The sequence below is a fragment of the Sorex araneus genome, chromosome 6, assembly GCF_027595985.1.
Source record: "Sorex araneus isolate mSorAra2 chromosome 6, mSorAra2.pri, whole genome shotgun sequence".
NCBI lineage: Eukaryota > Metazoa > Chordata > Mammalia > Eulipotyphla > Soricidae > Sorex > Sorex araneus.
The window spans coordinates 118,514,368-118,533,702 of NC_073307.1; the positions used below are offsets into that span (position 1 = coordinate 118,514,368).

General features: G+C 54.7%; 1 protein-coding gene and 1 pseudogene across 10 annotated transcripts in view; one reads left to right on the forward strand and one right to left on the reverse strand.

Annotated features, from left to right (window-relative positions):
- LOC129405543 (uncharacterized) overlaps positions 1-19,335 on the forward strand; it is a 468,293-nt pseudogene that overhangs the window by 183,455 nt on the left and 265,503 nt on the right.
- PLEKHA7 (pleckstrin homology domain containing A7) overlaps positions 1-19,335 on the reverse strand; it is a 248,331-nt gene that overhangs the window by 146,566 nt on the left and 82,430 nt on the right. The window contains exon 1 of one of the 10 annotated variants that reach the window (XM_055141280.1): positions 16,382-16,629. The exons of the other annotated variants lie outside the window; for them this stretch is intronic. Within the exon in view, the coding sequence (XP_054997255.1) occupies positions 16,382-16,437 (56 nt within the window). The 5' untranslated portion in view covers positions 16,438-16,629. Of the gene's footprint in view, positions 1-16,381; positions 16,630-19,335 lie in introns of those variants that run through there. 10 annotated transcript variants of the gene reach the window in all.

Sequence of the window (19,335 nt, forward strand, 5' to 3'; positions counted from 1 at the left end):
TTAAAAGTGAAGTCCCCAAACATAAAAATAAATGTGCTGGGGGCTGGAGTGATAGCACAGCGGGTAGGGCATTTGCTTTGCACGTGGCCGACCCAGGTTCGAATCCCAGCATCCCATATGGTCCACTGAGCACCTCCAGGGGTAATTCCTGAGTGCATGAGCCAGGAGTGACCCCTGTGCATTGCCGGGTGTGACCCAAAAAGCAAAAATAAATAAATAAATAAAAAATAAATAAATGTGCAAGGATGCCATCAAGGAGTATCGCGTCTATGCAAGGCTCCTACGAAGCAGTGGTTCTCAAGCACTGCTGGGGACCTTCGGCAATGTCTGGAGACATGGGTTATGTCTGCAGTGCCAGGGCCTGCGTCGGGGCCTCGGACAGTCCAGGCGTGCACTGAGCCCCAGTCTCTGCAGACAATTGCGAGCGTCACAACTGAGGAATGCTATTGACATAGAAGAAAGAAGGAGTACAGCTAACCATCCTCACCTGCACAGGACAGGGCCCCCATGACAGAGAATGAACTGTGATGATAATGCCCCATCCTATTAGCAAACTAAGAGGGCAGCGAGACGAGCAAAGCTCGCTAGGACAGAGCTGTCTATGAACTCGAGGTGAATCCCACGGTGGACAAGACTGTGGGGGGGTCTTCCGGGCTCATCTCCTGTCCAAATACCCTGTGTGATCACCCTGGGCAAGTCACTGAACCCCTCTGTCTCCTATCATCCCTATAATACAAGAGAGAAAGTAAGAGAGAGAGATGCTTTAAAAAAAGGGGGGGAGGCTGGAGTGATAGCACAGTGGTAGGGCGTTTGCCTTGCACTTGGCCAACCCGGGTTCGATTCCCAGCATCCATATGGCCCCCTGAGCACCTGAGCACCACCAGGGGTAATTCCTGGGTGCAGAGCCAGAAGTGATCCCTGTGCAACCCCGGGTGTGACCCCCCCAAAAAAATACTATCTTCAAATCTCTCCATACTTGATAATGGCCTGACATTCTGGATAAAAGCACAAATTTCAGTGATTTTTGCATTGTTCATGAGAATCCCAGGGGAATCTGCAAGATGGGTGGCAAACTGCAGCCTAAAAAGCACAAAAAAGCTGAAAAAACAAGAAGTATGTTCTTTTCAAAGCAGGGTTTATGAGCTTGCGAAACGGTCCCCTCGGCACGGCACGGGTTAATCTACCTGCCTCCTCACCTGTGGGGAAACCACCTGGGGCTCTCTCCAGGGAGCCCCCACTTCTCTAAGGCTGTGCGGACCCAAGAGACAGAAACTGCAGAGCCAGGGGAAGCGCAGAAGCCGCCCTTCTACTCAGCAGAGGCCGCTCAGGGCACAAAGCCCCGGCCACAGACGCCCCCACAGGGCGGGGGGGCAGGTGAGGACTGAGGGTAGCAAGTCACAGACACGAAGCCAGGGGCTGGGCTAGCACCCAGAGATAGCACAGGGGTTAAGGCGTTTGCTTTCCGGGCAGCTGGCTCCCGTCCGATCCCCGGCACCACATATGGTCCCCTGTGAGCACCACCAGGAGTGATTCCAGAGCACAGAGCCAGGACAAAGCTCTGAGCCCCCTGAGAGTAGCCACCCCCGCCCCTGTCTCCCCTGCAAAAAAAAAAAAAAAAAGAGGAAGAAGCATAACATTCTCCAACTGTAAAAGACCCCAAGGAGCAAGCCCAGGGGAAATCCCGAATATTACTTAATGGTGAGGCTCGTTCAGTCGTGGCAGTAATCCAGCCCTTTATTGACTCCTTTGGGCAGAGGAGGGAGGCTACAGCGCTCAGGAGGAAACTCCCAGATGTGAGGCTGGGGAGCAGAAAGCCGTGCCCCGCCACACAACTCACCACAGGTGCCGCTGCTTGGCACTGTCTGTCCACTCAAACAGGCCAACAGTCCTCCTCGGCCACTGTCCCGCTCACGGCCCCGGTCCCTCCAGCCATCAAAGGAAGCAAAAGCAGACCCCCGCTCTGGCTAATGAACCCGGTGCGGCCCCCCCTCTGTGTCTACACAGCGTGGTCCCGGCGCCCCTCACCCCAGCAGGATACCAATTACACGGAAGATCAAGACCCTTTACCAAATGTCAAGATATCAAGGCACATGCTCGCATAGCTGAGCTGTATCTCCGCGTTACTAATAATCCTTAATACAGTGTGAACGCGATGTAAACAGCAGCTCTGCTGAATTGTTCAGGGGCTAATGGCGGGGCGAGGGAATAGCTCTGTGTGTGTTCAGTCCAGACGCGAGGCCGAGCAGCAGGCACGGTTCTGCAGTCGTCCATGACTGGGAGCCACAGAGGGAGAGGCTACGACCCCGACAGGCTCATATCCCACCCGTCCCTTTCTAGCTTTTCCCTCCTTCTGACCCACTTCCCTGCCCAGTTACCAGCGCAGGTGGCACTGCCAGGTGGGGCCCAAGCACGGGGCCTTCTACCAAGCTGACACCAGGCACAGATGTCCCCTCACAGCCCCTGAGATGCTGTGCTACATGTTCTGCTTCCCCAAAGGATGTGGGACCACTGACAGCTGCAGCAGTCCCCAGCCTCTCGTACACGTCTTCCCTCGGGGAGGGGGGGGGGTGGGATACTGTGTGTTTGGGACGTGGCAGACAGACATGTCTTGCTCCTTGTTCCAGACGAATTGCTGATCGCTTGAATGATCTGCGCAATGCTTTCCAGCGGATGACAGGGTTCTAAGCCGCCACACCGAGTAAATCAAAATCCCCAGTGTAAGATGCCAGGCACGTGTATTTTTGAAAAGTCCCACGGGCGGATTCTAGGGCACAGGCGGGAATGGCATCACTGGGCTAACATGGAGCAGTGGGGGTGCTCCAAGCTGCCAAACCCCTGAGGCTCCAAAGTGAATCTGGGATAGCAATAGAGGGGTGCAGAAGGCAGGGCTTCTCAAAAGGAACTAGGTGCCATTTGATGAGCAAATTATTAAATGGGAATTGAGAGGCAGAAGATTTATCTTTTTTTTTTTTTGTCTGTAGGCCAAACCCAGCAATGCTTAGGAATGACTCCTGGCTCTGTGCTCAGGGGTCCCTCCTGGAGGTGCTCAGGGGACCATATGTGGTGCTAGGGACCCAACCCAGGTGGGCGGTATGCAAGATAAACAACACCCTTCCTGCTGTACTATCTCCCCAGCCCCAATGATCTTGCTTCTTCACCCAGTGCATAAAACCGGATGGGAGCTGTGCCTCGTGAATGCTTGTTCAGCGCTGGACCCAACACCGCACAAGGAACCAGCAGCCCCCATCCAGGTCTCTTGGCTCAGGGGGGCAATTCTGTAAAGGCAGGAACTCCGGGTGCCTTCAGGGAGAGAGGGGGAAACTGGAGGAGGTCAGCCAGCCTAGGCCGGGCCCCACACACACTCCAGACGTGGGTCCCGTCCAGGCATCCAGCCATACTCAGATACTCCCCAGGTACTGCAAGACTCAATCCCCCGTCTGTTTCCTGCAGGACTCGCTCCACCCTGCTGGCCGGCGGCCAGCCAGCACTCAAGGGCCTGAGCGAGGGACACAGGGGGGCCCATGACATCGCAGCACTATTCATTTCCCTTCCAAATTAACCTCCTCCTGCCCCGTCATATAGCTGTCGGCTTCCAACAAAGGACCCTGGCAAAGAAAGATAATCAAGGCCATGTGGGCAGAGGGCACCAAGGCTGCTTGCTGGATGCCCAGGGTGGACCCTCCCGTCCCACACGGACAGCCGGCTTCCCCAGAACGCGCTCAGATGTCTCCGCCTGCCCACCGCCTTCCTTCACGGTACATTTATTCACCATGTGGCCGATGCACGTGGGACAGAGGCGCCACGAGCCCCCTCCCCGGCCGCATTCCTTCTCTCCCAGGGGTGGCCTCCCAGCGGCCCCCTTGGTGTCCATGGCAGAGCTCCACTCAGAACGGATTGGCCCCCAAGGGTTCTGCGTGGGGCACCAGCGAGGCTGGGTGGTTGGCCCCCAGGCCCTCTCAGATTCGGACTGGGAAACCCTACCTGGTGTTATCGGCGGCAACCTGATGCAGGGACCGCCCTCCCAGGCGAGACAGCAGCAGGCAGAGACCCTCGAGTTTCCTCCAGGGTAACATAAGGCCGGTGGCCAGCGCCACAGTGGTCAGGCGGGCGGGACGGAGAGCGTGGGCTGCCTGCGGACGGCCAGCAGCTGCGCCGCGCTCCACTGAGGGCCGCGGGCGGTGGGGGGGAAGGATTTAAAAGGCAGCCCAAGAGATGTAGGTTAGATTCCCAGACAAACTTCCTGACACAGGGCGAAGCACTGGAAAGGCTGACCCGGTACTAGGGTTTCAGCGGCGGCCACAGAGGCTGATTGTGCCGCCCGCCAGGAAGCCAGGAGCCACCGGGAGGCGGCACTCGAGGGTCCCGCACGGGAACCTCACCTGCCGGGCCCTCGGCTCCCGCAACTGCTACAGGTTTTTGTTTTGTTTCGATTTATGATAGAAATAGAGTCACACACACACACACACACACACACAAACACACACACTTTTCATTTCTTTTTGGTGCTACCGGTGTCCTCAGGGGGACATGCAGTGGACGGGATGGAAGCTGACGGGAACAGGGGAGGGATCGTGGGTCTCCTACAGGCCAAGCTCCTCTTGGACCAGCTCCCTGGACCCCCTTGTAAATGTACTTGAGGGGCTGGGAAGATAGTACAGCAGGTAGGACACTTGCCTGACATGTGACCCATCAGGGTTCACCCTCCCCCCACCATCGCCATGTCCCTGAGCTCCACCAAGACTGATCCTCGGAGAGCACAGCGGGTAGGGCATTTGCCTTGCACGCAGCCGACCCGGGTTCAATTCCCAGCATCCCACATAGTCCCCTGAGCATCACCAGGAGTAAATCCTGAGTGCAGAGCCAGGAGTAAACCCTGTGCATCGCCAGGTGTGACCCCCCCACACACAAAAAAAAAGAAAAGACTGATCCTTGAGCACAGAGTCAGGAGTAAGCCCTGAGCACAGCCAACTGTGGCCCTAAAACACCCAAAAGTAAAAGTTTAGGGAAAAAAATTTAATGTCCCTTGACACAGAAATCCCTAGTGGTTGGCATCTAAGTAAATGCTTTTTAAAAAATCAAACATTTTCATGTATTTTAAAGGAAAATATCTATTTGTGTATTTTAATGGATGCAATTTAAACGTGTGACTATTGAATAAGGAATGAGTAAATGCTGGCACGTGTGCCCTACACATTGCTGTGTACTAATAAAAATATTTTTAAGGAATCTGTAACGATCTGGAAAACGCACATCATTTAATGTTAAGTAAACAAAGCATATGATAATGATTATTTTGCAGAAAGGAGGAAATGTGAAGCTCAGAAGAGAATGGAGGGCTGCGATCACCAACATTTAGCAATAAGCACCTCTGGGTGTGGGGGTAGATGATTTTTTTATTTTCTTCTTTGAAGCTATTTTCCGAAATATTCTTAAAAAAAAAAAAAAGCACATTCCCTTAGTACTCAGAAAATACAAACAACAGAAAGAGCAGTCTGTCCTGACACACCTCGGGGCTGTAAATCCACTTCATCAGCACGGCCATTATTCCCAGAAAGCAGAACGGTGACACTCAATCTTGCACTTGGCAAGACGGACACTCTGGCTTCCAAATGAGCTCAGGACACCTGCTGCAGCCACCTGAAAACCACTCAGCACCCCTCCCGCCTGACTAGGATGCAGGGGCTTCCCCCCTCAAGGATTCCCGACGCCAGGCCCACCTTCCACATCTGATCGCAATGTGCCTGAGGGACTCTGAAAGGCAAGGGAGGAAGCTGGGGTCCTGCAAAGCAGTGGGGCTCACTGGATCCACCCTCGGGAGGACCCGCCCGCCAGCGGGAGCGGCCACTCTGCTGAATTCCACTCTGTGCCCGGCCGAATGGGGGTGTGGGGGGGGAGGGCTCAGCCTCCAGGCTGCTCCCACGAGTGGGAGGAAGGAAAGGTCCACCTCCCTGCCCCGCACCCCCATCTGCTCTGGGGCTCGCATCTCTGCAGGGATACAGAGCATGCCTGTTCCTTCCAGACTGCCAGTGCTGCCCTCGGCACCTCTCACTCCCTCCTGCCCACACTCCCTCTCTGCCGCTGCCCAAGGGGCAGGAGCACTGGCTTCCCATGGACACCTCAAGGGCCCGCGGTGGCCAGACCCCACTGCCAACCTTACTCTAACCCTTTCAGGAGCCCTGGAGCTGCAGATGGTTGGAATAGCCAACAAAGCCCACTGGGGGTGTCTAAAATGCTAGGGGTGGGTGGGAGGTAGGGGTGGGGTTGGGGGACAGGTATAGTTCAAGGCAAAAACACATTTCTCAAGATCCCCTGTACCCTCCTATTTCTGAGACAGGCTGCTGATGCTATGCTGCCCAGCCCGGTGGGGCTGGAGGCCATCAGGGCCACCCCCAAGGGTTTTCAGGGGGCCTGGTGGCGCTGGGCCTCAAACTCTGGGCCTCACACATGCCAGTCACATGCTCCAGCCCTTGCTTTGTTTTGTTTTTGTTTTTGCTTTTTGGGTCACACCTGGCAGTGCACAGAGATTACTCCCTGGCTCTGCACTCAGGAATCACCCCTGGCGGTGCTCAGGGGAACCATATAGGATGCTGGGAATTGACCATGGGTCAGCTGCGTGCAAAGCAAAAGCCCTACCCGCTGTGCTATCGCTCCAGCTCATCCAGCCCTTTGAGAGCACACGCCCCAGCCCCAGGGTTTGATTCTGAACACGTCCTCTCTGCCTTCAAGGCTTTCCCATCTCCACATGCCCTAACTCCACCTCTCCTCCGTGGGGCTGGAGTTCAGAACACTCCGGAAGTCTTTCCCTGTCTACACAGGCTGGGAGTGAGGGGGACCCAGCGGCATCCTGGACTCGCCGCTCTGTCTGGGAGCTCACCACTGTTATCAACACTGGCTGTGTGCTTGCCCATCTTCCCCACAGGCCGAGGGTCACCGTGAAGGCTGGACTGTGACACGGCCACTGTCAGACCAACCGGAACACAGGGCCACACATTCACTAGCGTCCAGGACAGACATGGGCTAGAGAGACGGTTCTATGGGTGAGACCACCCCAGAGATGATCCCCAAGGGCCAGCGGGGAGTGGCCACCCACCCCAAGCACTAAGCTGTAAAGGGCCAGCGGGGAGTGGCCACCCACCCCAAGCACTAAGCTGTAAGTAACCCCTGACCACAGCTGGGTATGACCCCTCAAAAAAAAAAAATAAGTCAAATAAACTACTTAATTAAAAAAAACAAACAAACAAACACAAATTTACCTCCAGAGGAGGTCAGAAATCCAAAAGCAGATCCGACGGGCTGCAATGCCAAGCCGAGCTGCTCTCTCCTCGCCTCCCCTTGGACCAGGCCCACACACTTGACTGCAGTGCGCTGGAGATCACACACCTTGTTGTGGTTCTACTTGGCCACTGGGCTCACGTGTGGCATATGGAACTCCCCGCCTCACCCCTGCCAGGGGTCGGGCATCCCTGGCTGCCATTCCTTCCCTTTCTCAGAGTTGAGGAGATGGCCATATTCCTCACTTCGTGGACCCCCACCCCACCCCCACCTCTCTCTCACACACACACACACACACATACACACACCACACACACCATCATGCCAACCTCTGCCTTCTTTGTCACATGTCACGCTCCCTTCTCTTTGCTCGGACCTTCTTGGATGAACCCTTCTCTCCTCACCAGGCCCCCCCAGATGATACAGGATAATGTCCCCCACCCCCAAGAGTCTTCACCACGGGGCTGGGGAATGAGGAGGGTGGGTGATTCTGGGGAATGCCCAGCATTCACGCCCCCCACGCCCACTGCTCCTCAGCTACAGACCTCCCTGGCTGCTGGTTTCCTAGGAAAGAGCCCAAGCTCCGTGGCTGGCAGAGCCACCGAGAAGCCAGGCCTTCCTGGCTGGCACAGGAGGGATCCAAAACCCTGAAACCACATTTTAGCCTAAAGGTGTCCCCTTTCCTTCCCCACCTCCACAACTGCCGCAACACACACACACACACACACACACAGAGAGCTGGACCTGCTTCCAGCCTGCAGTTCTGGCAGTGGATGCTTCCCAGCCAACTTGGAGCAGCCCACACTGACAGCCCCCACCCCTTCACTCTTAACTCTGCTCGCTGGTCCTCTGCACTCTCCGAGCCAGGGCAGATGACTCAGGCCCCCAGAGCAGCTGGTAACCACGCTGCAGACTGACAGGCAGTCTCGATGGCTTCCTCAGGCTGACAGTCCGCACGTTGTCATCACCGTGTGAGCAGAAGCCCCTGAGGCAGCAGGATAAGGTCTCTATCGCGAACCAGCATGAGTCAGATTTGATAAATACCACATATGATAAATACAGCACAGTCCTTGGAATTCTAGCAGAACCAAGCCTTAAATTAGCAAGCGAGGACGGCATCCTAGCAACCCGACCATGTGCACTGCCACGGGAGCCTCATACCTGAGCAAGAGGGTGTCGGAATCCCAGAGGAGCAGCCAGCTGGGATCAGGGTCACTCACCTGGGGGAATGTGGCAGGTGGCTTAGAGGGGCAACAGAAGGAGCCCAAGCTGCGGCACAGATCTTGACTCACCAACTGATCCTCTGTGGCCCTGGGCCTGTTAGTCACCCTCTCTGGGTTTTCTCAATATCAACGCGCTGACCACCAGGAAGGTGCTTACAGCTAATATCTTTCCATGAGTGACTGACCTCTTCCTCCCGGCCCTGGAAGAAGAGCTGGCAGGGCAGGAAGCTGCTCTTAGAGACAGCCATCTAGAGTCTCTGCCCCTTCCTCCAGAGCTGTCCACACACACACACACCCCAGAGCCTCCCTGATCTCTGCCACCGCCTGTCCAACCTGTACCACCACTTATTTTTCTTTACATAGTGGTTAGCCACATCCTGAGCAATCATTACTGCCAAATCATAAGTTGGTGTTCTGGCTATATTTATTTCTCATTAAACATGAGAAAAATTACATGCTCATGTAAAAATGATTCAAGTAGCGATACACCCCTATTATCCCATGTCCTTTTCCATTGGGGAATGGCACAGAGCTGAGCTTTGATTCTGAACGCCAGTTTCATGATTGGATAACATTCGGTTGTCCTTGCTCCTCCCGCAGACAGCTTAGGTTTACTGAGTTACTCCCAAAACAGTGCTCCTGAGGCACACAGAAGAAAAAAGAAGAAGGAGGAGGAGGAGGAAGAAGAGGAGGAGGAAAAAGAGGAGGAGGAAGAAGAAAGAAGAAGAAGAAGAAGAAGAAGAAGAAGAAGAAGAAGAAGAAGAAGAAGAAGAAGAAGAAGAAGAAGAAGAAGAAGAGGAGGAGGAGGAGGAAGAGGAGGAGGAGGAGGAAGAGGAGGAGGAGGAAGCAGCAGTATCAGCAGCATCCAAGAAGGACCAAGAGATATCTGCCATACACCCTCCCACCCCCCCCCCACCCCTCCACCCCCTCACCCCCCAGCCAAAGGCTCTGCTTCCTTTTTAGGGACCTTCTTTAATGGGTGGTTTTCATAAGAGAAGGCACTTGGTTTTGTAATGGAATAAACTTGATTTGAATCTCCCCTTGGGTGGTTAGTGTTAGCGCCTTGGGCTAATATTTAATCTCCTAGCTTGCACTGTGGTGAAATGGGCACTGTCTTCTAGTTAGGGGATTGGGACAGGCAATTTGTGGGAAGCCTCTGGAACAGGTACACACACAACAGTCATTTGCCATGACCATTATGACTCTCCCAGTAGCCGAGAACACATTTTCCTCTCCCACCTACGGATCAGCTCCTGAAGGTAAGATTGCCTCAGTCCTTTCTCTCTCTCTCTCTCTCTCTCTCTCTCTCTCTCTCTGTAAGAGAGACAGAAGAAGAGAGATAGGCTCATGGTGCACAAACACACACAAACACACACACACACACACACACACACACACACATATGCTTGGACTTAATTGGTACGGAATCAGAGCTGACAGGAAATCAGCTCTTCCCAGAGACATACAAACATCTAGAAAATGTTCCCACCTCCTAAAAACAACAACAATAAAAATCTACAGATGCACAAAATGGAAGCAGTAGCTGTCTGAGATGGTGGGGGGGCCATGGTCCCCCACCCCATTTAACCTTCCTTTGTAACAAACCTTCACAGTGTGTACACGAAAGGAAAACAGAGTACAGTCATGACAAGGTACCTGACACTGTGCCCTGAGTCACCAGGCCAGACTTGGGGTCTAGTTGCCACCATTCCCTGCTCTGGCTCCCCGACCGCAGCAATCACTCCACTTCCCAGGACCACAACGCAGGACACCCACCCTGAGAGATGATGCCCATGACACAGCAGGCTGTGGTGGACACTGGGGTAGGCAGGGCGGCCTCAGAAGCTCTAGTCCAACACCAAGAGCTCGGCAGCCCCCGCCCCCTGCCCTCAGCAGGCCTGCTGAACCCCCGGTGGACTTCCACCTTGTATTCCAAACCAGACCTTTACGTCATTTGTGCCATGCACTCGTAGCTCACGGACACCATCCTTGTCAGGGAAGGAACAAAGGTCCACAGAGCTGCATCCTCGTTCTTATCCCACTGACACGCTACAAGTCATGAGAATGAAGTAGGGTGGGGCCCTGAGCCCTTTCTGAGCACCACCCATGCTGGAGACACTACCAGTGACAGCCCTTATTTTCTTTTCTTGGCTTTTTGGGTCACACCCGGCATTTCTCAGGGCGTACTCCTGGCTCTGCACTCAGGAATTGACTCCTGGCAGTGCTCAGGGGAATCATATGGGATGCCGGGGATTGAACCCAGATCAGCCGCATGCAAGGCAAACTCCCCACCTGCTGTATCGCTCTGGCCCCGTGCCCTTATTTTCACAGGGCACTTTGTTTCTTCCTTCTGCTTTTTTCTCCGCTCCCCCTTCCCGCCCCCCGCCACAATACACTTAAAACTTCAGACTTCAGAAGGGGTATCTTTCAGCAGAGGAAGGAGGCAAACCAGTTCATTAGAAGCATCAGAAGGAAAAAGCCGGGCTAGAAATAGAGTGCAGAGGCTAAGACACGCGGCCTGCAGGCAGCCAATCCAGGGCTGGGGAGCACCACATGGTCCTGAGCACCACCAGGAGAGATCACCAGGCACTGAGCTAGAAGCTACCCCAAGTAGGTTTGGTCCTGGGGTCGGAGTGATAGCACAGCGGGTAGGGCATTTGCCTTGCACATGGTCGATCTGAGTTCAATCCCTGGCATCCCATATGGTCCCCCAAGCACCGCCAGGAGTAATTCGTGAGTGCAAAGCCAGGAGTAACCCCTGAGCATTGCTGGATATGACCCAAAAAGAAAAAAAAAAAAAAAAGCAGGTGTGGTCCAAAAATAAATGGAAGGTGTTGGAGGGAGGCAAAGAGATGGTACAGGGGTAAAGGCACTTGCCTTGCATGCAGCTGATCCTGATTCGTTCCCCGGCATTGCATCTGGTCCCATGAGCACCACCAAGAGTGGCCCCTTTGAGCACAGAGCCAGGACTATGCCCTGAGGATAGCCAGGTGTGACAATTACACCCACCCCCCCCCCCCCACACACACACATACACCCAAAAATAGCTCTGGGCCAGAAAGATACTTCAGAAAGATGCCCTTATATGCAGCAGACCCCAACAGATTCCCAACACTGAAGTGAGCCCTGAGCACAATGCCAAGAATAAACCCTGAGCAGCACTGGGTGTAATCCAAACCCTGCACCCCATTCCCCAAAAAAGGTGATAGCCAACAAGACGCTGTGTTTTTAAGTCCCAGGAGACATACAGGAAAGGGGGAGGGAGACGTGGTCAGGGAGGACAATGCCACTAAAGAAACTGGTGGATATGAACTTCTCTCTTCTTTATTTTACAAATAAATAGGTAGGACCAGCCTGGGATGTTGGACGAAGTCATGGCAGGGGCTGGGGGGAAGCACTGTGCAAGCGTTTGCAGAAACTTCAGTTTACTTCTCCCTGGGAGAAAGAGGTTTTTCAGCAGCACGATTTTCACAGGGGTCAACTACCACATTTCCTACAGGCTCCATTTGCTCAAACGTGCGCTTTCATGAACTCCACCAGACAGTGCCGTGAGAACTAAATAAGGTAATACGGGAAAGCACCGGGAACAACGTCAGGCACAAAGGCACCATGTTTTCATGCTGTCTTACAGCTCTGCATACATTATCCCCTCTGAGGAGGTTTATGAGTCAAGTTTTACTGTTCCCACAAGACCCTGGCTCGAAGAAATAATAAAAGCACTTGTTGAGCCTATGATGTGCCAGGTATCTGACTGCTCCTGAGACCACCTCTGCCATCCCAGCTGTCTGGACCAGAGACGGTGCTTTAGCAGGCATCTGGACCGACTCTCTTCCCAAGTGAGCTGTGCTGTGTGCCCACAGTCAGGGACCCAAGGGTCTCGGAGAGTCTAGATAAACTGAAGCTGAAAACAGGTTTGACAGGGCGGGTTGGAGGAAGCTCTCAGGTCTGACCCTTGACACTCAGAGCCACAGAGGGGCCTCGGAATTCAGTCTGCAATGGAATTCCTCATTTTCTACATAAAACACCCTGGAAGTATCCTTTTCTTTTTTCCTTTTTGGGTCACACCCGACAATGCACAGGGGTTACTTCCTGGCTTTGCACTCAGGAGTTACTCCTGGAGGTGCTCAGGGGACCATATTGGATGCTGGGAATCGAACCCAGGTCAGCCTCGTGCAAGGCCCTACCCGCTGTGCTATTGCTCCAGCCCCTGGAAGTATCTATTCTTTGTCTGGATGAAAAACCTTCTAGTGTCCTTGTAAGGCCTTTATGTCCCAAGACATTCTGAAGAATGCCCTTCAAAATATGTACCACAGCAGCTAGGGCGTTTGCCTTGCATGCAGCCGGCTGACCCAGGTTCGATCCCCGGCATCCCATATGTTCCCCCAGTAGCTCCAGGAGTTAATTCCTGAGTGCAGAGCCAGGAGTAACCCCTGAGCAATGCTGGGTGTGACCCCAAAAGCCAAATCAAAAAACAAAAACAAAATATGTATTAGCCCTGACCTACAGCTAAACATAGGTTCCCTGCTGGTGAAGAATACTTGTGACCTCAAGGCCAGAAAACAAGCAGCGGGTTTCTGCTTCAGATGGTTAAAACCGCGTTCCTGAGAGAACAACGAGGAACACAAAAGTGCCATGGGTGATGGATATTAGGGTTACACTATCCTAAAGTACACGTGTAGTTTACAGTATTTCTGTAATGAGAAAATATCGATGTCTAAAATTTTTTAAATTCTCAGCTACTGCTCCAAAGATCCCCTAAGTTACCTTTAATTAATAAAGTCTAATAGCTCCCAATTAACGAGAACTGTGTTAAATCATCTGCAAATATCTCTTCTATTCAGCAGAGGGTGAAGACAGGGAGCCTTAGCCCTGTGCACCAGGCAAAGAAACCATGACACAAGGGCCTCAGGACCCACAACAAGTAAACAGCGGAGACTGGACTTGAACCCAAGTCCACAGAGAAAGTAGCCAAGACCATCTACCTCCATGCCCCCCCCCACCATCCTAATCACCCAAGCACAGAGGTGTGGGATCTTCAGCTCTATTGTCTTCACCAAGAGGCAATGGGAAATGCAGCACTTTTGCAAACCAAGACTACCAAGGGCTGCCAGGTCTGGATTCAGTTTCCTTTTTTTTTTGGAGGGGGGGAGATAGTGCAGGGGTTGTACCAATGTCCTTGCATGCAGCTAACACCACTTTGATATCCGGCACCACATATGATTCCCTAAGCACCACTAGGAGTGACTCTGGAGCACAGAATAGGGGTAGCCGCCCCAGGCCCCATCACCCCCACCGGGCGGGGTGGGGAACAAAAACAAGTTTTCTCTCGTGAGCTCCTGAGATTCAGAACAACTTCAAAGCATCCTCTGGCAGAGGCCCCGACCTGGTTGCAGAGCGCAGTAAAAGCCTCATGGACCTCCTTTAAGGGGGCAGGAGAAGCTGCCCCCCTGGCCCAGGGTTCCAGGACAGCCAGGCTCCTGGGCAGGGAGCCCTCCACATCCTGAACTGCTTGACACAGACTTTAGGCCCAGGAAGAGAACTTCTCCACATCAGCCCCAGTCAGTGTGCCGAGTCCCTAACGGTTACAATCTAACTCACCTAGAGCCCTAACGCCTGCCTGCTCATCCACAATCTTCCCTGATATCCTGCTCACTTCCCAGTGCCCCCTGGAACCCAACCCCAGAGTGACAAGTTCAAACGCAGTGGCGAGGTGCTCACTGATGAGTATTCAGCTCCGGCCCACAGGCTGCAGGGGAGCAAAGATTTGATGGCATTTGGGCAGACTTCCCACACTAGAAAGAGCTTGTTCAGAACCGGCCGTCTCCAGCCCTCAGCTCCGGGACTGCCCGCAGATCGGGGCGCTCGAAACCCACGTGTCTTGGGGGAGAGATGCCAGCGGCGTGCGTGAACGCACCCCACACCCAGGTGAGAGGCCGGGTGGTGTGGATTCCCCCCCGACACCCAGGACACCCTCGGCCGCAGCTTCTCTGCAGCCAACTCAACCTTCATTACCTCCCTGGCAGGCAGGGGGAGGAGGGGGCCGGGGGTCCCAGAGCACTTGTCAGAACCATCCTGATCTGGAGAAGAGAGCCTGGAGGAGGGTGAAACCAGCGAGCTGAGGCGCTGAGGAAGGGGACAAAATGAAGGGAAGGATGGGGACTGCATCATGGCCAGCCTCCGAGAGGCTCTCGGATATACCACGCAAAATCTTACAACCACAACTCAAATCTCAGGGCCGGAGCGATAGCACAGCGGGTAGGGCGTTTGCCTTGCACGCGGCCGACCCGGGTTCGATCCCCGGCATCCCATATGGTCCCCCAAGCACTGCCAGGAGTAATTCCTGAGTGCAAAGCCAGGAGTAACCCCTGTGCATCGCTGGGTGTGACCCAAAAAGAAAAAAAAACACACACAACTCAAATCTCTCTCCCCAAACCCCTCTGACCCTCCTCCCTTCGACAGATTCCTCTCCCCAGAAGCTCACTAACTCCTCACTCAGCATAAGAGAGTCCCTGTCCCCTCTTCCATGCCCATCCCCACCCCCCACCCACCCAGTCAACTTCAGCCTATGCTGAGGGCCCATCACCCCTTCCTTTCCTAAAGCGGGGCGCCCTATCCTAAGCTGACAAGGCGGAGAGGTCCCCAGGCCTCTGAGGACAATGCCCCCAGAAGGGCTGAGTCAGGCGACTCTGCTCAGGTCTGCCACCAGCCTGGGCTTCCCTATAGGGCACACCTGTGAGCCTGGGCGCCTCTGAACCCAACTCTCCCGGCGCAGGGTGGAGGGAACCTGAAACCACAGCCCACAGACAGGGCCAGGTGGGTACCTGGCAGACACCCACACACTCAGGCTCCCAGCCTAGGGGCCGGGGAACAGCCACCGCCCACCCACCCACCCCCATCCCCACACTTGTTGCCCAGGTGTGAGGTTTTTCAGGCGGCAGGATGGAGAGGGAAGATTTGAGACAGGGTAGAGACCTCCAGAACAGTTCAGAAAAACTCAGATCTCACACAACGGATCAGCAACCAGCGGCCCTGAGACAGACAGGGTGTGGGCTGGGGTGGCAGTGAGGCTGGCTTTCCCAAGCCAAAGAGAGAAGATACGGGCGCCGCTTCCCGATCTCCCAGGAAAGGGCGGGCTGGCGGTCCCCGGGGCCAGAAAGGGGGTCCCTTACGCGGGGTGTCATCGCTGCGGGAATGCCAGCGTCCAGAGACCGCAGTGCCTCCCTGGGGCTTAAACCTCGGTTGCCAAAGCCGGGAAAGCAAAGGGGGGGGGGGGGTCGGGAAAGCTGCAAACCCACCGCATCCCACTCCCCCCAGCCCAGACCCGTAAATAATGAACTCGCCTACCCGGGAACTCGCCGGCGTGTCGGTAAAAGATGAGAAAGGCGCGCGGGGCCCCGGCGCCTTTCCTGCCGGACCACTGGGCGCGGGGCCGGGACGGGCGCCGGGAACAAAGCCTCCGCATTCCTCGGGGAAGGTGGGTCTGAAACCGGACCTGTCACAGGCGAGGGGCTGACCCTTGGCCTCCCGCTGGGCCGGCTCCCGGCGAGAAGCGAGCGGCCGCTGCAAGGGGGAGGGGTCGTGCGCCCGGGTGCGCGGCCCGCGGGAGGGACGGCGAGGTCACTGCGCCCCCGCTGGCCGCCCGTCCCCGCCGCGCCCACGCCCGCCCGCTGCCCCCCGCGCAGCCGGTCTGGCTACCCCACGATCGCGGGAGGTACTTAGAGACCCGAGGAGATGCACCGGGCGGCTCCCACGGCGCCCTTCCCGGACGCCGGCGAAACTCCGGAACCCATCCGCGCCCACCCCCGCAAGTGCCACCCTGCACCGCCTGCCGCCCACCTACCCCCTCTGACCCGCGGACCCCCGAAAGTTACGGCGCGCGGACACACCTGCAGGCTCGAGCCTCGGGCCACATGCCCACCGGCCGGCAGCGCCACGGCTCCATGCGCCCGGCTCGGCGCGCCCGGCCGCCCCCGGTCAGCAGCGCCGAGCCGCCGAGCGCGCCCGCGGCGCCCCGCGCGCCCTCCGGGTCCTCGCCTGGGCCTTCCCCGCCAGCCCACGCCCACTTGACATCAGCGCCGAGCCCAGCACGTGGCGCCGCGCCGGCCCCGGGGGCCGCGCCTCCACCAGGACGGCGTGTCCGCCCGCTCCCGGCAGAGGATGCTGCAAGCCCGGGCGCGGGCGGAGAGCGCCGAGGGGGAGGGCGGGGAGCCGGCCGCCGGGCAGGACCTGCCGCCTCGCCTCCCGGCAGCGCGGCTCTGGCCACCCGCCAGCCACCAGCGGTCCTCACTGCCGCAAGTGCAGGAGACCACTCTGTGGTCCTCTCCCCACCACGGGCCCCTGCAAGAGCCCTGACCTTGAATTCCCTTTCCCAGAAAGATTCAAGGAGGCTCTCTTTATAACCACCCCTATCACACATTTGAGGCGGGGGTGGGGGCGAACGGGTTGGGATTGCATACTTGACTGGACATGGTGGCTAACCCCATTACCCAGAGCTGCTGGTAGGCACCTAGGGAAGCCCACCATCCCTTCCAACCAACCTGTCTATGTACTAGAAGCCTCTCTCTCTATCTCTCTCACTCTTCTGTGTTTCTGTGTCTGTCTCTCTGTCTTCTCTTCTCTCTCTCTCTCTCTCTCTCTCTCTCTCTCTCTCTCTCTCTCTCTCTCTCCTCTCCCTCCTTTCCTCTCTCCTTCCCTCTCTCTCTCTCTCTCCCTCCCTCCCTCTCTCCTTCCCTCTCCCTCTCTCTCTCCTTCTCTCTCTCTCTCTCTCTCTCTCTCTCTCTCTCTCTCTCTCTCTCTCTCTCTCTCTGCCCTTGGCAATCAGACTCGGGTTCTGCAGGCATTCGGAAACAGCACCGCCCAGCAGCCCACACACACTTCTAATCCACGCATTAGCATCCATCTAAATAAGTCGCATGCATTTATTAAGAAGGCTCACTTATGTGCCAGGAACGACAGATAGGAGATAAACAATGTTCCTACACGCTCAGGCGGACTGAAAAGAAACAAGGTGATTATCACTGTCACCGAGATATTAAAGAGAAGAGTTGCTACAAGAACGCGCTCGAGGCAGGGAGCCTAAGCTATCTGGAAGAGGCTTCCCAGAGGAAGTGACATTGGAGTTGCTGAGGCTTGAGGCAGGAGTGGTCTAGGAGGAGGGAAAATTCAGCCAATCCCCTGGTTATTAAAGTGCCAGCGCTCTCCCAAGCAGGGAGAGAAGATCAAGCAGAAGTGAGCCTTGCCCAAGACACCTGGGCCTTTGTCCAGGAAAGCCCGGGGCAGCTCAGAGGTGCTGGATTCTGTCCAAAGAGGGTCTTAAGTCTCTGGTCTCATTTTCCCGCAGCCACCTCAATGAACGCTCTCAACAGGGTACCGGGAACTTTTGCTTCTGGCTTCACCACCTCCATCAATCTGCTCCTGGGCGCTGTAGAAATCCCTCTCTGTAATCAGTTTCTCTAAAACGGGTAGTCAGATTAGAAGTGTTTCTCCATGTATTTTTTTTTTCCTAAGCCGACACTCCTTTTTAGATAAATACATGTTATTCCCATTCCATAGCTTCTCTGATGGTAAGTCTTCGAATTATTTTCCAGATCAAAAGTGATAATGTTGAATACATTTCTAAAACTGCACGTGCCCTTGAAGTGTTAAACAATATTATGTCTTCTGATATTCGCTGAAGAGCCAGCTCGGCGGCGGGCATAAAGCCATGATTGGTCTCCAGACTCACACTCACCCTGTTATCTGCCCCCACCCCGCCCTCTGTCCCGACCTTGGCCACCAACCAGCACTTTTCATTCCTGGGTGAGTTTCTTTCTTTTACTCTTTCCAGGATAAATCGGTCAGGCAATGAACAGAAGTTCTGGGTCATCAGATAAACGGTGGTGCCATGGAAGATGCCTTTGAATGATCATTTCTAGTGGTGCTATAAAATAGATACCTTGAAAGACACACACACACACACACACACAAACACACACACACACACACACACACTTTGCTCCTAGGGAAAAGTTAGCAATTAAAATGCCTTATCTGGGGCTGGAGCGATAGTATAGCATTTGCCTTGCACGTGGCCAACCCAGGTTCGATTCCCAGCATCCTGTATGATCCCCTGAGCACCACCAGGAGTCATTCCTGAGTGCATGAGCCAGGAGTAACCCCTGTAAATCGCTGGGTGTGATCCAAAAAGTCAAATAAAAAATAAAATGCCTTACCTGGGGCCAGAGAGAGATCAAAGCGCTGGAACACAGACAGGAGGTGTGGGTTTGATCCCTGAGCACTGCCAAGAATGACCCCCAAGCCACTCCCAAATACCTCCTGAGTACCTCTGGTTGTGGTCCCCCCAAACAAACAAGAATGACCGATAAATAAAATGCCCTATATTTTAGACTTCCACATCTAAGGATGTATCCTCACAATTACAAAAGAACACAGATTTACCCTCAACATTGTTTGTCACCGATTTGTTGTTGCTGTTGTTAGTTTTTGTCTTGGGGTTTGGCAGTGTTCAGGACTTACTCTTAGCTTTGTGCTCAGGGCCCACTTCTGATATGACTTCAGGACACCACATGGGGTGCCAAGGGTCAAACCCAAGTTGGCCTCGTGCAAGGCAGGCACCCTACCCTCTGTACTATCTCTCCAGCCCCTATGTCACCATTTTCATAAGAGGAAATAATTTGAAATAGTCTCCACATACAACAGGAAAATGGAGTTTATAAATTTTGGACATTCTCACAACTGAAAGGAGACAACTAAGGAAATAATATATAGACAACTACGGTTAAAATTTATGAAACACTGGGGCTGGAGCAATAGCACAGCGGGTAGGGCGTTTGCCTTGCAT